General features: G+C 45.4%; 1 protein-coding gene and 1 pseudogene across 1 annotated transcript in view; one reads left to right on the forward strand and one right to left on the reverse strand.

Annotated features, from left to right (window-relative positions):
- Window positions 1-5303: 5303 nt before the first annotated feature.
- On the reverse strand, window positions 5304-5382 carry LOC142452013 (U4 spliceosomal RNA; annotated as a pseudogene).
- Window positions 5383-12316: 6934 nt separating this feature from the next.
- Window positions 12317-16171, forward strand: part of CPNE8 (copine 8) — a 271745-nt gene continuing 267890 nt past the window's right edge. Inside the window, exon 1 of the mRNA XM_075551890.1 lies at window positions 12317-12535. Coding sequence (XP_075408005.1) covers window positions 12399-12535 — 137 coding nt within the window. The 5' untranslated portion in view covers window positions 12317-12398. The remainder of the gene's footprint in view (window positions 12536-16171) is intronic.

The raw sequence follows: 16171 nt of genomic DNA on the forward strand, positions 1-16171 counted from the left end.
TATCAGTGAGCTGAAACTCCTAGGTATCAGTGAGCTGATGCTCCTAGGTATCAGTGAGCTAAAACTCTTAGGTATCAGTGAGCTGATGCTCCTAGGTATCAGTGAGCTGAAACTCCTAGGTATCAGTGAGCTGATGCTCCTAGGTGTTAGTGAGCTGATGCTCCTAGGTATCAGTGAGCTGATGCTCCTAGGTATCAGTGAGCTGATGCTCCTAGGTATCAGTGAGCTGAAACTCCTAGGTATCAGTGAGCTGATGCTCCTAGGTATCAGTGAGCTGATGCTCCTAGGTATCAGTGAGCTGATGCTCCTAGGTATCACTGAGCTGATGCTCCTAGGTATCAGTGAGCTGATGCTCCTAGGTATCAGTGAGCTGATGCTCCTAGGTATCAGTGAGCTGAAACTCCTAGGTATCAGTGAGCTGAAACTCCTAGGTATCAGTGAGCTGAAACTCCTAGGTATCAGTGAGCTGATGCTCCTAGGTATCAGTGAGCTGAAACTCCTAGGTATCAGTGAGCTGATGCTCCTAGGTATCAGTGAGCTGAAACTCCTAGGTATCAGTGAGCTGAAACTCCTAGGTATCAGTGAGCTGAAACTCCTAGGTATCAGTGAGCTGATGCTCCTAGGTATCAGTGAGCTGAAACTCCTAGGTATCAGTGAGCTGATGCTCCTAGGTATCAGTGAGCTGAAACTCCTAGGTATCAGTGAGCTGATGCTCCTAGGTATCAGTGAGCTGATGCTCCTAGGTATCAGTGAGCTGATGCTCCTAGGTATCAGTGAGCTGATGCTCCTAGGTATCAGTGAGCTGAAACTCCTAGGTATCAGTGAGCTGATGCTCCTAGGTATCAGTGAGCTGAAACTCCTAGGTATCAGTGAGCTGATGCTCCTAGGTATCAGTGAGCTGAAACTCCTAGGTATCAGTGAGCTGATGCTCCTAGGTATCAGTGAGCTGATGCTCCTAGGTATCAGTGAGCTGAAACTCCTAGGTATCAGTGAGCTGATGCTCCTAGGTATCAGTGAGCTGAAACTCCTAGGTATCAGTGAGCTGATGCTCCTAGGTATCAGTGAGCTGAAACTCCTAGGTATCAGTGAGCTGATGCTCCTAGGTATCAGTGAGCTGATGCTCCTAGGTATCAGTGAGCTGAAACTCCTAGGTATCAGTGAGCTGATGCTCCTAGGTATCAGTGAGCTGAAACTCCTAGGTATCAGTGAGCTGATGCTCCTAGGTATCAGTGAGCTGATGCTCCTAGGTATCAGTGAGCTGATGCTCCTAGGTATCAGTGAGCTGATGCTCCTAGGTATCAGTGAGCTGATGCTCCTAGGTATCAGTGAGCTGATGCTCCTAGGTATCAGTGAGCTGATGCTCCTAGGTATCGGTGAGCTGAAACTCCTAGGTATCAGTGAGCTGATGCTCCTAGGTGTTAGTGAGCTGATGCTCCTAGGTATCAGTGAGCTGAAACTCCTAGGTATCAGTGAGCTGATGCTCCTAGGTATCAGTGAGCTGATGCTCCTAGGTATCAGTGAGCTGATGCTCCTAGGTATCAGTGAGCTGATGCTCCTAGGTATCAGTGAGCTGATGCTCCTAGGTATCAGTGAGCTGATGCTCCTAGGTATCAGTGAGCTGAAACTCCTAGGTATCAGTGAGCTGAAACTCCTAGGTATCAGTGAGCTGAAACTCCTAGGTATCAGTGAGCTGATGCTCCTAGGTATCAGTGAGCTGAAACTCCTAGGTATCAGTGAGCTGATGCTCCTAGGTATCAGTGAGCTGAAACTCCTAGGTATCAGTGAGCTGATGCTCCTAGGTGTTAGTGAGCTGATGCTCCTAGGTATCAGTGAGCTGATGCTCCTAGGTATCAGTGAGCTGATGCTCCTAGGTATCAGTGAGCTGAAACTCCTAGGTATCAGTGAGCTGATGCTCCTAGGTATCAGTGAGCTGATGCTCCTAGGTATCAGTGAGCTGAAACTCCTAGGTATCAGTGAGCTGATGCTCCTAGGTATCAGTGAGCTGAAACTCCTAGGTATCAGTGAGCTGATGCTCCTAGGTGTTAGTGAGCTGATACTCCTAGGTATCAGTGAGCTGATGCTCCTAGGTATCAGTGAGCTGATGCTCCTAGGTATCAGTGAGCTGATGCTCCTAGGTATCAGTGAGCTGATGCTCCTAGGTATCAGTGAGCTGATGCTCCTAGGTATCAGTGAGCTGATACTCCTAGGTATCAGTGAGCTGATGCTCCTAGGTATCAGTGAGCTGAAACTCCTAGGTATCAGTGAACGGATGCTCCTAGGTATCAGTGAGCTGATGCTCCTAGGTATCAGTGAGCTGATGCTCCTAGGTATCAGTGAGCTGATGCTCCTAGGTATCAGTGAGCTGATGCTCCTAGGTATCAGTGAGCTGAAACTCCTAGGTATCAGTGAGCTGATGCTCCTAGGTGTTAGTGAGCTGATGCTCCTAGGTATCAGTGAGCTGAAACTCCTAGGTATCAGTGAGCTGATGCTCCTAGGTATCAGTGAGCTGAAACTCCTAGGTATCAGTGAGCTGATGCTCCTAGGTATCAGTGAGCTGATGCTCCTAGGTATCAGTGAGCTGATGCTCCTAGGTATCAGTGAGCTGATGCTCCTAGGTATCAGTGAGCTGATGCTCCTAGGTATCAGTGAGCTGATGCTCCTAGGTATCAGTGAGCTGATGCTCCTAGGTATCATTGAGCTGAAACTCCTAGGTATCAGTGAGCTGATGCTCCTAGGTGTTAGTGAGCTGATGCTCCTAGGTATCAGTGAGCTGATGCTCCTAGGTATCAGTGAGCTGATGCTCCTAGGTATCAGTGAGCTGAAACTCCTAGGTATCAGTGAGCTGATGCTCCTAGGTATCAGTGAGCTGAAACTCCTAGGTATCAGTGAGCTGAAATTCCTAGGTATCAGTGAGCTGAAACTCCTAAGTATCAGTGAGCTGAAACTCCTAGGTTTTAGTGAGCTGAAATTCCTAGGTATTTGTGAGCTGAAACTCCTAGGTTTTAGTGAGCTGATGTTCCTAGGTTTTAGTGAGCTGACATCGACTGAGCTTGGTCATTTTGCACCAGGCAGTCCTACAGTTTACTGTGCCAGGAATGAGAGATAAAAGAAGGATGATGTCTCATCCATTGTCAAAAGGATATTTAAAAATCTATCTTGAAGTATAATGCTTTCTGTGAAGGGGAAATGCCTATCAATTGGTATACATGGAAATTTAGTCAATACAACTATTATTAAAATTTATGCACTAAACCCTAAACTTATGGAAGAAGAAATTGATTGGAATGAAAAGGTGGAAACAAAGAGGCAGGAACAGTTATTATAAAATATGGTCTTGGTGACAGAAACGAAGTTAGAGGTTGCATAATAGAATTTTGTAAGAATTCATTGAAAATGTCTTTTTTCAATAACACAAGTGGCAAGTATAAACATGGACTTCTCCATTTGGAATACACAGAAATCAAATTGACTATAATCTGTGGGAAGAGGTGATGGAGAATCTCAATTTCAGTAGCGAAAATAATATCAATTTCTCAATTGTAAGTTGAGGTTGAAGCTGAAGAAAATTAGAACAAATCCACGAGAGCCAAAGTATGACGTTAAGTATATCCCACTTGAATTTCGAGAATATCTCAACAGCAGATTTGATACATTGATCACCAATGACAGGAAAACTGGGATGAGCTGTGGGATGACATCGAGAACATCACACATGAAGAAATCAAAAGGTCCTTACTAAGGCCGAAAAAAGAATAGGCTAAAGTGGATGTCAGAGGCGCTCTGAGGCTTCCTCTTACTCAGAGAGTAGCTAAAGCAGATGGAAAGAATGACATCAAAGAGGTGGACAAAATATTTCAAAAGGCAGCTGGAGAAGATAGAGAAAAGTATTTTAATGTAATGAGCAAAGACATAGTGTTAGAAAAGCAAAAGGGGAGAACACACTCAGCACATCGTAAACTGAAAGAATGGGGCAAAGGAATCGAATCGTCCAGTTGCGGTGTTAAACAATTCTACTGGGCAAATATTGAACTGTAAAGGAAGCATCGCACAAAGATGGACAGAATCCGTAGTCACTGTACTGAAGAGAGCGAGTTGAGGTTCAACCATTTTAAGAGGTAGCATATAGTCAAGAACCAGTGGTAATGAAGGAAGTCCAGCCTCCCCTGCAGGCATTAGCTACAAACAAGATCCCAGCAACTGATGGAACACCAACTGAAATAGTTCAGCAAGCTAACGAAGTGAGGGAAGTACTCATTAGTCGATGCCCGGAAATTCGGAACACAGATTCTTGGCCAATTGACTAGGAGAAAGCCATACTCGTATGCATTTCAAAGAAAGTTGCCCTAAAAGAATACACAAATTATATAATAATATCGTTTACATCACATACAAGTAAAATTTTGTGGAAGACATAGAACTGCCAGAAATTCAGGTCAGATTCAGAAGAAGATGTGGCACAAGGGATATCATTGCTGGTGTCGGGGGGATCCTGGCTGGAGAGACTACCAGAAAGATGTTTGCTCGTGTTTCATTGACTAAGCCACGGCATTTGACTGTGTGGCCCACAGCAAACTGTGGACCTCCTTGAAGAGAATGGAAATTGCAGAACACAAAAGGGTGCTCATGCAGAACATGTGCAGGGATCAAGGGGCAGTTGTGCCGTTAGAACAAGGGGTATCCTGACTGGTTTAAAATGGAAAATAGTCAGAGAAGCTGGATTATATGACAAAGAACATGGCATCAGGATTGGAGGAAGGCTTATTAGCAACCTTTGCTGTGCAGATGAGCTTTGCCTTGCTTGCTCAAACTGAGGCGGACAGGAAGGACTTGCTGAGGAAGAGCTTTTGCTCTGGATTACAGCTGACTGTACAGAAAACAAACATCTTCACAATTGTATTTAACAGTGGTTGACATCAAGATAAACACAGAAACGATTAAAGCAGGCAAGGATTGTATCTATAATCAGTGTTTGTGGAAGCAGCTCACAAGGGATCCAAGAGCACTGCATTGGGCAAATTGCTGCACCAGGCCTCTTGAAAGTTCTTGAAAGGCAAGGAGGTTATCTTAAGGACTAAGTTGTGCCTGACCCACCCCATTGTATTTTCAGTTGCCTCAAATGCATGTGAAAGTTGGACATTGAACAAGGATGATTGAAGAATAATCTCTGTCGTTTAATTATGGAGCTGGTAAAGAATACTGAAAGTACCATGGACTGCCAAAAGAATAAACCAATGTGTCCTGGAAGAAGTATAACCAGAGTGCTCCTTAGAAGCAGGGATGGGAAGAATTCATATCTCACATACTCTGCGTATATTTTTCACTCAGCAATAATCGTGCCTCGGGCAAACCTCATTGGCTACTATGCTGCCACTGCGCAAAGCAACTATGTATATAGGATAAGGAGTTTCCATTCCCCGGAAAAGGAATCATGCTTGGTAAAACAGAAGGTCAATGAGCAAGGGGGAGACCCCCAACAAGATGAATGGACACAGTGGCTACAATGGGCTCCAACATACTATGATTACAAAATGCACAGACATATTGCGTTGGGCAAATCTACGCTACAAAACCTCTTTAAAGGACTAAAGAGCAAAGAGGTCCCTTTGAGGACTAACATGGTCCTCACACGAGTCATGGTTTGTTCCATTTCTTCATATGCATGTGAAAGTTAGACCAGGAATAAAGCTGACCACACACTAATTGATGCCTTTGGATGACTGTGCTGAGGAAGAATATTGAAAGTACCCGGGATGAGCAGGAGGTACATGAATCTGTCTTGGGAAGAACTACAGCCAGAGTGCTTCTTAGAAGTCAAGTTGGCCAGATGATCTCATGTACATTGATGTGTCATTAGGATAGACCAATACTGGGAGCCCTGGTACTGTAATGGCTTATGAGTTAGCCTGCTAACCTCAAGTTCAGCATTTCAAAGCCACCAGCTTCCCTGAAGGGTGAAGATGAGACTATTTACTCCGGTAAAGATTTGTAGTCTCAGAAATCCACAGGGGTAGTTCTTCTCTGGAACTGACTCAATGCTAGTGAGTGCTCTCTAGAAAATACATAATATTATGCTTGGTAAAGTCAGGGAAAAAAAAGACTCTTTCTAGGGGATAAAAGAGACCCCTGATTCAAATACACTTTGTAGGCACATAACGGGGTAAGAAAAGACAAAGGCAATTCATTTAGATGAGATGATTAGCAGGAGACCATAACGGTGTCCATGGACTCATAGAAACCATCTAAATAGGAGGTTAAGGCAAATGAAACTGTCCCCAAATCGTAATTAGTAGCAGACGAAAACATCACAGTTGTGGGCAGGATTACACAAGAAGATAGGGACCATGACTGGGATACACATACAAGATTGCAGATGGAAAAGCTTCTATGGTTGATTCAAGGTATCTGACCAAGGCAGCCAGGGTATGACTCACAACGTGTGACCCTGTCGTTAGGTGCTGTTGATTCAGTCCCAACTCATAGCAGGCCAATGTACAACAGAACAAAACACTGCCTTGTCCTTCCTGTGCGATCTTTACAATTATTGTTCTATTGGAATCTTTTGTTACAGTCACTATGCCAATCTATCTTGTTGAAGAGCTTAGTCTTTTTCACTGTCCCTCTACTTTAATAAACATGATGTCTTTTCTTCAGGTCATGGTCTCTCCTGATAACATGTCCAAAGAACAGTGGCTTAATTGGCAATCCATTGGGCTGCTAACCACAAGGTCAACGGTTTAAATACACCAGTCACTCCTAGGGAGAAAGATGAGGCTTTCTGCTTCTGGAAAGATGTAAAGTCTCAGACATCCAAAGAGGTAGTTCCATTCTGTTCTATAGTTGACTGTCCTGGATGGCAGTGGATGAGAACTTGTGACCATGGAACCCCAAATTCCATGCAGGACATGCCTGGGGCCTAGGCTGCCACTCCTTGATCTGACAAGAAGAGTGGTAACAATCCACTTTCAAACACGTTGCCTGAGGACAAAATGAAACTCACTGTATTAGTTGTCTCACCAAAGCTCTGTACAACAGAGCAGGAACTTCTGATTTGGGTTTCTGACACTGTAAATATTTACCAGAGTACATAGCTTCTAGTTTCTTCAGTTGTGTGGCAAATAGATTTGAACCACTGACCTTGTGGTTCAAAGTCTAACTTCTAACCAGCCATGTCACTAGGGCTTCTTTTGCCAGTTAATGGTCAGACAGAAATCAAAGGTGGATGAATCCATGTAGAGACTTAAAAAGGGATTTAGGGCTTTCATTGTAAACCATCAAACAAAACAAAACTCACTAGCATTAAGTCAATTCTGACTCATTTCAGAGTAGATCAGACCAGAGCTGCTCCTTTGGGCCAATACACCACAGCCTTCCACAAAACTAGTGCTCAGGATTTAAACTTTCTTACATTCGTAATGTGATGGATTGACACATTGGCTGCAATGGTGTGTCACTCGATCATAACATTAGTGACGATGGCATAGGGTCAAGCAGTGTTTTGTTCTGTGTGACAGTGGGTAGTTCTAACTCAGAGCCAACTCCATGGCACTTAGCAGCAGCATGCATGGTGGTTCAATTGAAAAATTCTCAAAAACAGAAGCTTAGCACTTGTACTGAAACTTGAACGGGAACAGCATTATACATATTAAAACTTGGGACTGCTGACGAAATATACTCAAGATCTGCACACTATACACTACAAAATGCTGCTGATAGATATGACAGACTATCTAAATAAATCTCTCAATAGAGCATGTGCATGGATCAGAAGACTTTCTTTTGATGATAATTCTTTGTTAATTGATATAGTCAATGCAACCTAATTAAACTCAACACAATTTCTTTAGTCAAGTTGATATTAAATTTTATAGATCCAAAGGATTGAAAATGCAAACACAATTTTTTTAAAGATCAAAATTACAGGTTATATTATCTGATTTCAAGAACTACAAGTTTCCGTCTTATTGATTTATTGAAATACAGTGCAATAAGATGAAGTAATAAAATGAACTCATATATATATATAGTGAATTTAAACAAAGATGCAAAGACAATCTAGTACAGAATTTTTTTTTCTCAACAGAGGGGGATAGAATAATTTGATCTTTGTGTAAACTAGTGAACTTTGATTTAAAAAGAATTAACTCAAATTGAACCAGCGATCAAATAGAAAACCTTAAACTGTACAATTGCTGGAAGAAAACATAGGAGATAATCTTTTTGGCCTCATTTAGACAAGGATTTCTAATGTTTGGCACCAACATCAGGATATATACTGAACAAAATTGAAGTACTGTGTCCATCAAAATGGGAAATGTATGCTATTTGAACAAAAAAAAGAGAGAGAGAATGAACGTACAACCCATTGTGAGAGGTTGAAGATGGAGGATGGGACTGCACACCAGCCAGAGGAAGGCCACGGGCGGCACAGCGGCCCCTCTGGTCCATCCTGGGTCTTTCGGTACCAAGATGACAGGTTGGAGATGGAGTTGTGGTACAGAGATAGAATTTAGGCAGGAATGTGAAGTTGAGAAAGATTTTATTGAGGCAGGGAAAGAACTCCAGTGAGGGCAGGGAGAGCAGAGAAAGACAGGGGCCATCTTTAGCTCCCAGGCCGGTTCCCAGACCCAAGAGTTAGCTCAGGGAAATCCCATCTGGCAGTGAGGCAGAGGGACACATATAGGGCTTGAGCCAAGGATGTGTATACTGAGAAGGGGAAGGAGGCTTCCTGATGCTGCAGTTGCAGCATCAGAGTCAGGATGTGCTCTGTGAGCAAACCATCCAGGAACACTGAGGGAAGGGGCTGTACTGACCCGGTCCAAACACATTGATCGACAGAAAATATTTTAAAAATCACATATGTCATAAAGGACTTTAATCCAGAATATATAAGGAATTCTCAAAACTCAGTAACAAGAAGACTAACCCAATAAAACACAAGCAAAATATTTGAAGAGATACTTCAACCAAGAAGATATACAGATACAAATAAGCGCATGAAAATATGTTTAATATCATTTAAGTGAATGCAAATTCAAACCACAACCGATCCAGTGTACCTTATTGGAATGAGTACAATTAAAAAAAGAGACGCTAACAGTAATAAGAAGTGCTGTTGGCCTGGCGGATTGAGTGTTGGGCTGCCAATCTCTAGGTTTTGGTTTAATTTAAGCCTACCAGCTGCTCATCGGGAAAAAGATGAGGTTATCTAATGATTTACAGTCTTGGTAACCCTATGGAATAGCTCTACTGTGTCCTATACAGTTGCTCTCAGCCGGAATCGACTCAATGAGCGTGGCCTTGGAGGTTTATCAGTCACAGGCTCTGGCCAATGGGATCCTCTTATTCTGCTGTAGGAAAGGGAAAGATATAACCAGTTCATCACAAAGTTAAGCACTCACAGGACATATATGACCTAGCTGTTCTACCCTTAGATATTGATCACACAATAAAAAATGAACAAGTCATAAATTATATGATGCCACCTACTTAAAGAAACAAATTTATACTGACATAAAGATCAGCGATGACCTGAATGCCTGTTCCTAACTGTGAAAGGAGCAATTGATTGTAAAAAGGATGTGAGGAAACTCTTGGTGATGGAATAGTTCACTATTTTGATTGTGGTGATGCTTTAGGGATACATGGGTACACATTTGTCAACATTTATCATATGCTTTAGATATACTAAAGTTATTGTATCTAGATCATACTTCAATTATATGGGGTACCAGTCCCCACAATGGAATGGGTCCAAGGGGAGGTTGTGTAATTGAGGGGTAAAATTAAAGAGTCATCAGACAAGATAAAGCACCCCAGTGCTCACCTCCTGGACTGCCATGATCTTAGGAGCCAGGTCCTCACAGAGACAGAATCTATTTCCAACCAAGGCTTATATATACTTAGGGAGGTGTGCAAATCCCACTAATTACAGGCAACCACATGCGTAACAGGAAGGGGTTGTACAATAGGCATACACATAACACGATAGGCGGGCTCTAGAGTCAAGATGGCAGCCTCACCTTGGTTGGCCCTGAGTTGGCTTGACCTTAGTTGTCAAGGAAACAATCCATTAACCTTATCAGAAGGGAATGGGCTCTACTTCGGGTGGGACACATTATAGGGTCTGATTGCTAGATGGCTGATAACCTCAGGCAGCTAACCTTTAAGCAGCTGACCTCCAAGTGGATAGTCAGCACCTTAGGTTTGGCATATATTATGGGGAAACATCCTGTTTCTGTTCTCACAAATAAAGTAGAAATATTAAGAGAATTATTTAAAAGTTCCTAACTTTCATTGCTTCAGTTGTTGCTGTTAGTTGCCGGTCTGATCAACTTACACTGATGGCGACTTTATACAGAACTGAACAAAATGCTCCCAGCTCCAAAACGTTGCTGCGCCAACCTCAGGATTCTGAGTTCATTGTGTCACCGGTGATGTCAGTCTAGCTTATTGAGAGGTTTCCTGATTTTACCAAGCATGATGTCTGTTTCTAACTATTGCCTTTTCTTATGTTCAAACAAGTCAGGGCAGGGCATCTTAACTTCCAAGCATGGGTCTACTTGTATTTCTTCCCGGAGTGTGTTCACTCTTTTGCATCACTTTTTTTCCCTGTCTTCTTTTTTGTTTTCAAAAAGTTTGAATGCATTTGAGGTAACTAAAAAGGTCAGGGGCACCTTAATCAACAGGCCCTGATTAGTTGTAAGAGCAGGCTCTCACAAACTTCAAAGAGGTCTTTTGCCACACATTTGCCTAATGCAATATGACGATTTATTTCTTGACCCCACCTACACATTCTCACGCGGGGTTCTAGAGATTTTCTAAGCAGCTTGTTTCAAGTGGATTAAAATGCTAGTGTTCGGCAGCCACGGATTCAGGGACAGGGCTCCTCCCTCAGACAGCTCTAGTAGGAGCCTCAGCTTTGGGCAGCGTAAATTGAGCGTTCACAGGTGCACCGCCTTCCCGCTCCGCGTCCTGTTCTCGGCCGCCGCCTGGTGGCGAGCGCTCGGGAGCCGCTGGCGCACCGGCGAGGTGGGAAGAAAGGTGTCACAAATAAAGGTCGCGGACTGTAGGGGTGTCCTGGGCGCTTCAGGCTGCCTTGACCATTTCTGCCTCCTGGCACCCAACCCGCTGCTCTCGGATCCCGTTTCTCAAAGGAGACGCTCACTGGGGGTTCCACTCTGCTTTTGTCGGTCCAGTTTGAGGTTTTGCTGGGTGCTGGGTGGGGAGCCAGGACATCTCGTTAGGAGCTGTAGGTGTTAGTGCGTGACCTTCAGGAATTTAGACGCTAGGGGAGGCGATGCATGTTTGCTAAGGAGCATCATTAACATTAAACCGCTAGCTCTGAAGAACCGGGGAGGAGAGCGTGCAGAAATCATAGGGTTTTAAATTGTTCTCTTTTCTTTTCTTTCTTTTTTTATTAGGGGCTCATACAAATCTTATCCCAATCCATACATACATCAGTTGTGTAAAGCACATTTGTACATTCATTGCCCTCATCATTCTCAAAACATTTGCTCTCCACCTAAGTCCCTGGCATCAGCTCCTCATTTTTCCTTTTCAACTTCGCATCCACCTCTGCTTTCCCCAGGCACTAACCGGCCACGCGGAGCCCTGGTGGCGGAGAGGTTACGTGTCGCGGAACGGCAGGGTTGGCAGTTCCCGAGCACCAGCAGCGCGGCGAGAGAAAGAGCAGGCTGCTCTCTACTCCCCAAACAGAAACCCACCGAGCTTTTGTACCCAATCTACTAGGGTCGTTCGGAGTTGGCTTGGACTCCGTGGCAGTGAGTTTGGTTAAGTTTTACCGCTAGCTCCTGTAGGTTGTTGGTGGTGGGGTGTTTCCCCCATATCCTGCTGCCCCAACCCTTAAGCGCTCCGCAGAGAGCTGTCCAGAAACTGTTGGGCTTCCAGGCCCGACGCACAATTAGCCGGGCTCCGGGGGCGAAGGGGGAACTCGTGCGGAGGAAGTTAAGAACTGGCACTGGCGTCCCCAACATTCCTGTCCAGCCAGCGATGACACGAGGAGGGTGTCTCGGGCTAGGGGTGTGCGTGTAGGGGTGGATGAGGGCTTGCTTTCCGGGTCGGTCGGCGTAGAGTCTTGTGACTTGTCACCTCCTGCCCCCAAGGGGCAGTGCCGGGTGTCCCCGCCCGGGCCGCGGTCTGCCCGAGGGGGCGGGGACGCCGGGGGGCCCCGCGCGCCACTCCGCCCGCAGCTGCGTCCTCGTCCGGGACTGGTTCGTGGGTCCCGGGAGGCTCGGCCCCAGGTCCGCCTCCTCCCTCCCTCCGTCCCTCCCTCCCCCTGCCCGCGCGCAGCCTCCGCCTCCTGCCTCCGCCTCCACCCTCACCTCCGCCGCCGCCGCAGCCCGGAGCCCGCCCCGATCCTCAGAGAGCCCCGGCTCTGGATGTGGGCGCCCGAGCCGCGCGCGGTGCCGCCACCCAAGATGGACAGTCGCTACACCAGCACGGCGGGCATCGGGGACTTGAACCAGCTGAGCGCCGCCATCCCGGCGACGCGGGTGGAGCTGTCCGTGTCCTGCAGGTGAGGGCGCAGCGGCCCCCTCCCTGGGGTCTTGCAGCCACCTGGGAGGTAGCGCTTCGCGGGCCACGGGCTAGAAAACGCGAAGGTTTTCGACGGCGTGGGGGGTGGGGGAGAAGTGGCGTGTTGAGTGGGGACACCCCCCATTGGGGGGCTGGTGGCACCCCGGGCCGGAGCGCGACCGCTGGGGCGGAGCGGGTACTGGGCGGGAGCGGTGGCCTCCGGAACTTTTTCTTTTCTTTCTGGGAAATGCTGTCAAAGTTGCCTGCGCTGTGACTCAGCTGCCGAGCCCCGGCCGCCGCCCGATTTGCGAGACCTTTTTCACGTCCCCAAACCCAGCTCGGAGGCCGGGTGGGGAATCGGGAATCCCGGGGCAGGGAGCGCACGGCCGAAAGCACTTGTGACCGCGGCGCGCCGGCCCGGGACTCCGTCGGCTAGGTGCGTGCCAACTTGCGGTTGCCGGGTTGGCTCGGATCCACACTGCCTCCTCCCCACCCACTTCCCGGAGGCACCCAGTTGCCTTCCACCCGACCCTTCCGGGCTTTGTCATTTTTTCCCTTTGCTTCCTGACTGAGGGGTAGGGCTGAGGCTCCCGGCCTCCTGGCAGCAGAAGCGTTGTCTTACTTAAAATCGCAGAAGTCACGACCTACTGCCTGCTAGTAAACATGTCGGAGTTTGAGCTTCTAACTGGACACCCTTCTCAAGGACGGTGCAGTCCAAACTTCCTTTTCCCTGACGTTGTTTGGGTCAGTTTCTGTTTATTAAGTAAAACAGAATAATAATTATGTTGCACAAGACTTGGAAGGCGAGACAAGGCGAACACAGGAAATTATTGGTAATGCCAACAAATGAAGATGCAGAGTTTCCCATTTGTGCTGGCTGCAGAGTCCACCTCCTTGAGAGCCCACCCCTTGTTTGGCATACTTTGATATTGTGGGAAAACGCTCCGTGCTTAGATATTTCCACCCTAAGATGATTTTTATACTTCAGACCCTCCCCTTCCATTCTTTAACAAGACCCATCTCAAAGAAACCTATGAAACACGGGTGATTGTCGATGCATATAAGTACTGAAGCATAAAATGCCACCAGCGTGATGGTGCTTGGTTTGTATTTTCACAAGAGGAAGCCTAAAGCCACGGGAATACGGGATACATTTGTGGAAATTGAAGCACGAGGACGCACAGTAGACGTGTTGTTTGGGGTGTAGAGCCGCCTTCAGCTATAAGAGCACTTGATTCCTGGAGGCTGACCTCAGGCATGGAATTAATAATGCTGATTTTAATAGCGGACATTAAGCCCTCTTGCTTTCTTGCAGGCACAGCTGTAAGTGCTGCCTGAGACCTCTCTCAATTGAATAGGTAAAGCGGGATTTCAAAAACGCTTTATGGCTATGAATCTGTAGTACTTGTGTTTTTCTCTCTCGGAAACTAACTTTGGATGCTAGAGAGGAGTTACTGATTGATATACACAGATAACACATAACCCAGAGTCCCACAAACCAGCGTTTCCCTAGAGTTGTTAGCCTTTGCTGAAAATCCCACACAGTCTGAAGGGCATGTGGCTTTTACCTGGAGTGGATGTACAAGAATGTTGCAAATGCAATCTGAAGTTCCTATGCTGTTCTCTAGGGGAGGGGGGGAGGGGACAGTGATGAATCTGGGTCCACATTTGTTTATTTGGATGATTGTTTGCTGTGGGCATGGTAGGATCTGTATGCTCATTGGCTCACAGCCTCAAGCCCTGGAGACCCCCTTTATCCAGACTCTCCCCCCTGGCACCTCCCCCACTTTGGCTTTAGTGTTTAGTTTGTCATTTTTAAGCTTTCAAACAGAAAACAATCCTGAAAGAGAACCCAAGTAATTCTAATGCCAAATATCTCTGCCGAGCCATTACAATTTGGTTAGTTTAACGCAGAGTTACTTGTGACTCAGTTTATGATTTTATTTTTATTTATGATTTTGGTGAGTTTGATGTAAAAAGTCCTATTTGGGCAACAAAATATAATCAAAATTTCCAAGTAAGTGCTTTGGCATAGGTTCCATAGTTCTTAAAAAGATAGGTTAATTTCAATTGGTGGAAAACTGAATCTGGTCATCAAAGGAGCTATTGTAGTTTGGGTTGTGGCACCAGAGACTCAGGCATACCATCAAACTCTGTGACTTACTTATTCATGGTACCCTTTTTCCCCAACCTCTGTAAACCTCCTCACCTCTAAGATAAGATACTTGTGGTGTTTATGTAGTGTTATCATGGTATAATGAGATGCATGCAATGTGCTCATACTGTGCGGGAGGCCAGAGAAAGTGCTCACATAGTATTTGTTGAAGAAACAATCATGCAAAATTCTCCTAGGGAATTCTTTGTACTAGTTTTCTCTAATGGACTTCAATAAACTGGCTACAGAAGACAAGGTTGGAATCCACCTTGGGGTTCCTGTTTCCCCTCCCTTTCTCTACTGTGTGCCTAAAGAACACGTTTCCTGGGATGTTGTGGGGGCTTCCACTTAGTAACACTGCACAGTTGTAGGCCCCTCGGCCTTACTATGGCACCAGCAGAGCCAGGCATTCCTTTGCTTTCCTGTTAGATTTGTGGACACTTAGAAAGCACCACAGAGGGAGTAGGACCCCTTTTGATAACCTTTTAATATTTATTCCCAATCTGGGGCTTAAAAAAATAAAAGGATTTGAAGTGAGAAACATCAGTAATTGAAGACTGAAACTAAAAATAGTTGTTGGAAAAATTTGGTCTTATTTATTCACCAAATCGTTGGAGATCTTTGAGTGTCTTTTTATGTATTGCATTATGCCATGCTGCATGAGAAATACAAGAAAATTCTCTCTGCTGAAAATGTGAAAGTGGATTGAGAGATAATCATTACAGAATACACAGAAAAAACCAATCAACCAACCAACCACACTCACTCACTGCCATTGAGTCACTACTGCTTCATAGTGATCCCCTATGTGTTTGGGAGACTGTAACCGTTTTATGAGTAGAAAGCCCAGTCTTTCTCCCTCGGAACTGCTGGTGGTTTCCAACTGCAGACTCACCAAACAGAAAGGGGGATCTAGATGCAGAAATGAGACTCACAGATTGGAAGGGAAGAGATCATTGTGAAACAGAAAGCTTTGGGAATCTACTCTGAAGGGAAAATGAGGCTTTAGAGGGGCATGGTTTAGATCCGAGAAGGAGCTGTATAATTGTCAGTTTCATAGGAGATACAAATATTATGCATTGGATTATGCCCCCCTCCTCCACCAAATAATATTTGCATTGTAAATGCTAACCTCTATTGGAAATTAGTTGCTTTTGTTATGGTAATGAGACAGTATTAGTATAGGGTGTGATTTGAGTTAATACCTTTAGAGATTTAAAAGAGATTGAACACTAGTTCAAGGAGGAGGAGAGCTGAGATAAGATAGGTCCCCCAGATTGCCAAGGACCAGAAAGCAGGAACAAAAGAGATAAAGATCTTCCTCTAGACCCAGCAAAGCCTTCTTGAATTGCCACTCTAAATTCAGACTTTAGTTCTAGTGCTTTAGTTATGGTTACTTGTTGAGCTGTTAAACACAAGGTCAGCAGTTCAAAACCACCAGCCACTCCGTGAGAGAAAGATGGGGTTTTCTACTTCAGTGAA

This window comes from Tenrec ecaudatus, chromosome 6 (assembly GCF_050624435.1).
Source record: "Tenrec ecaudatus isolate mTenEca1 chromosome 6, mTenEca1.hap1, whole genome shotgun sequence".
Classification (NCBI taxonomy): domain Eukaryota; kingdom Metazoa; phylum Chordata; class Mammalia; order Afrosoricida; family Tenrecidae; genus Tenrec; species Tenrec ecaudatus.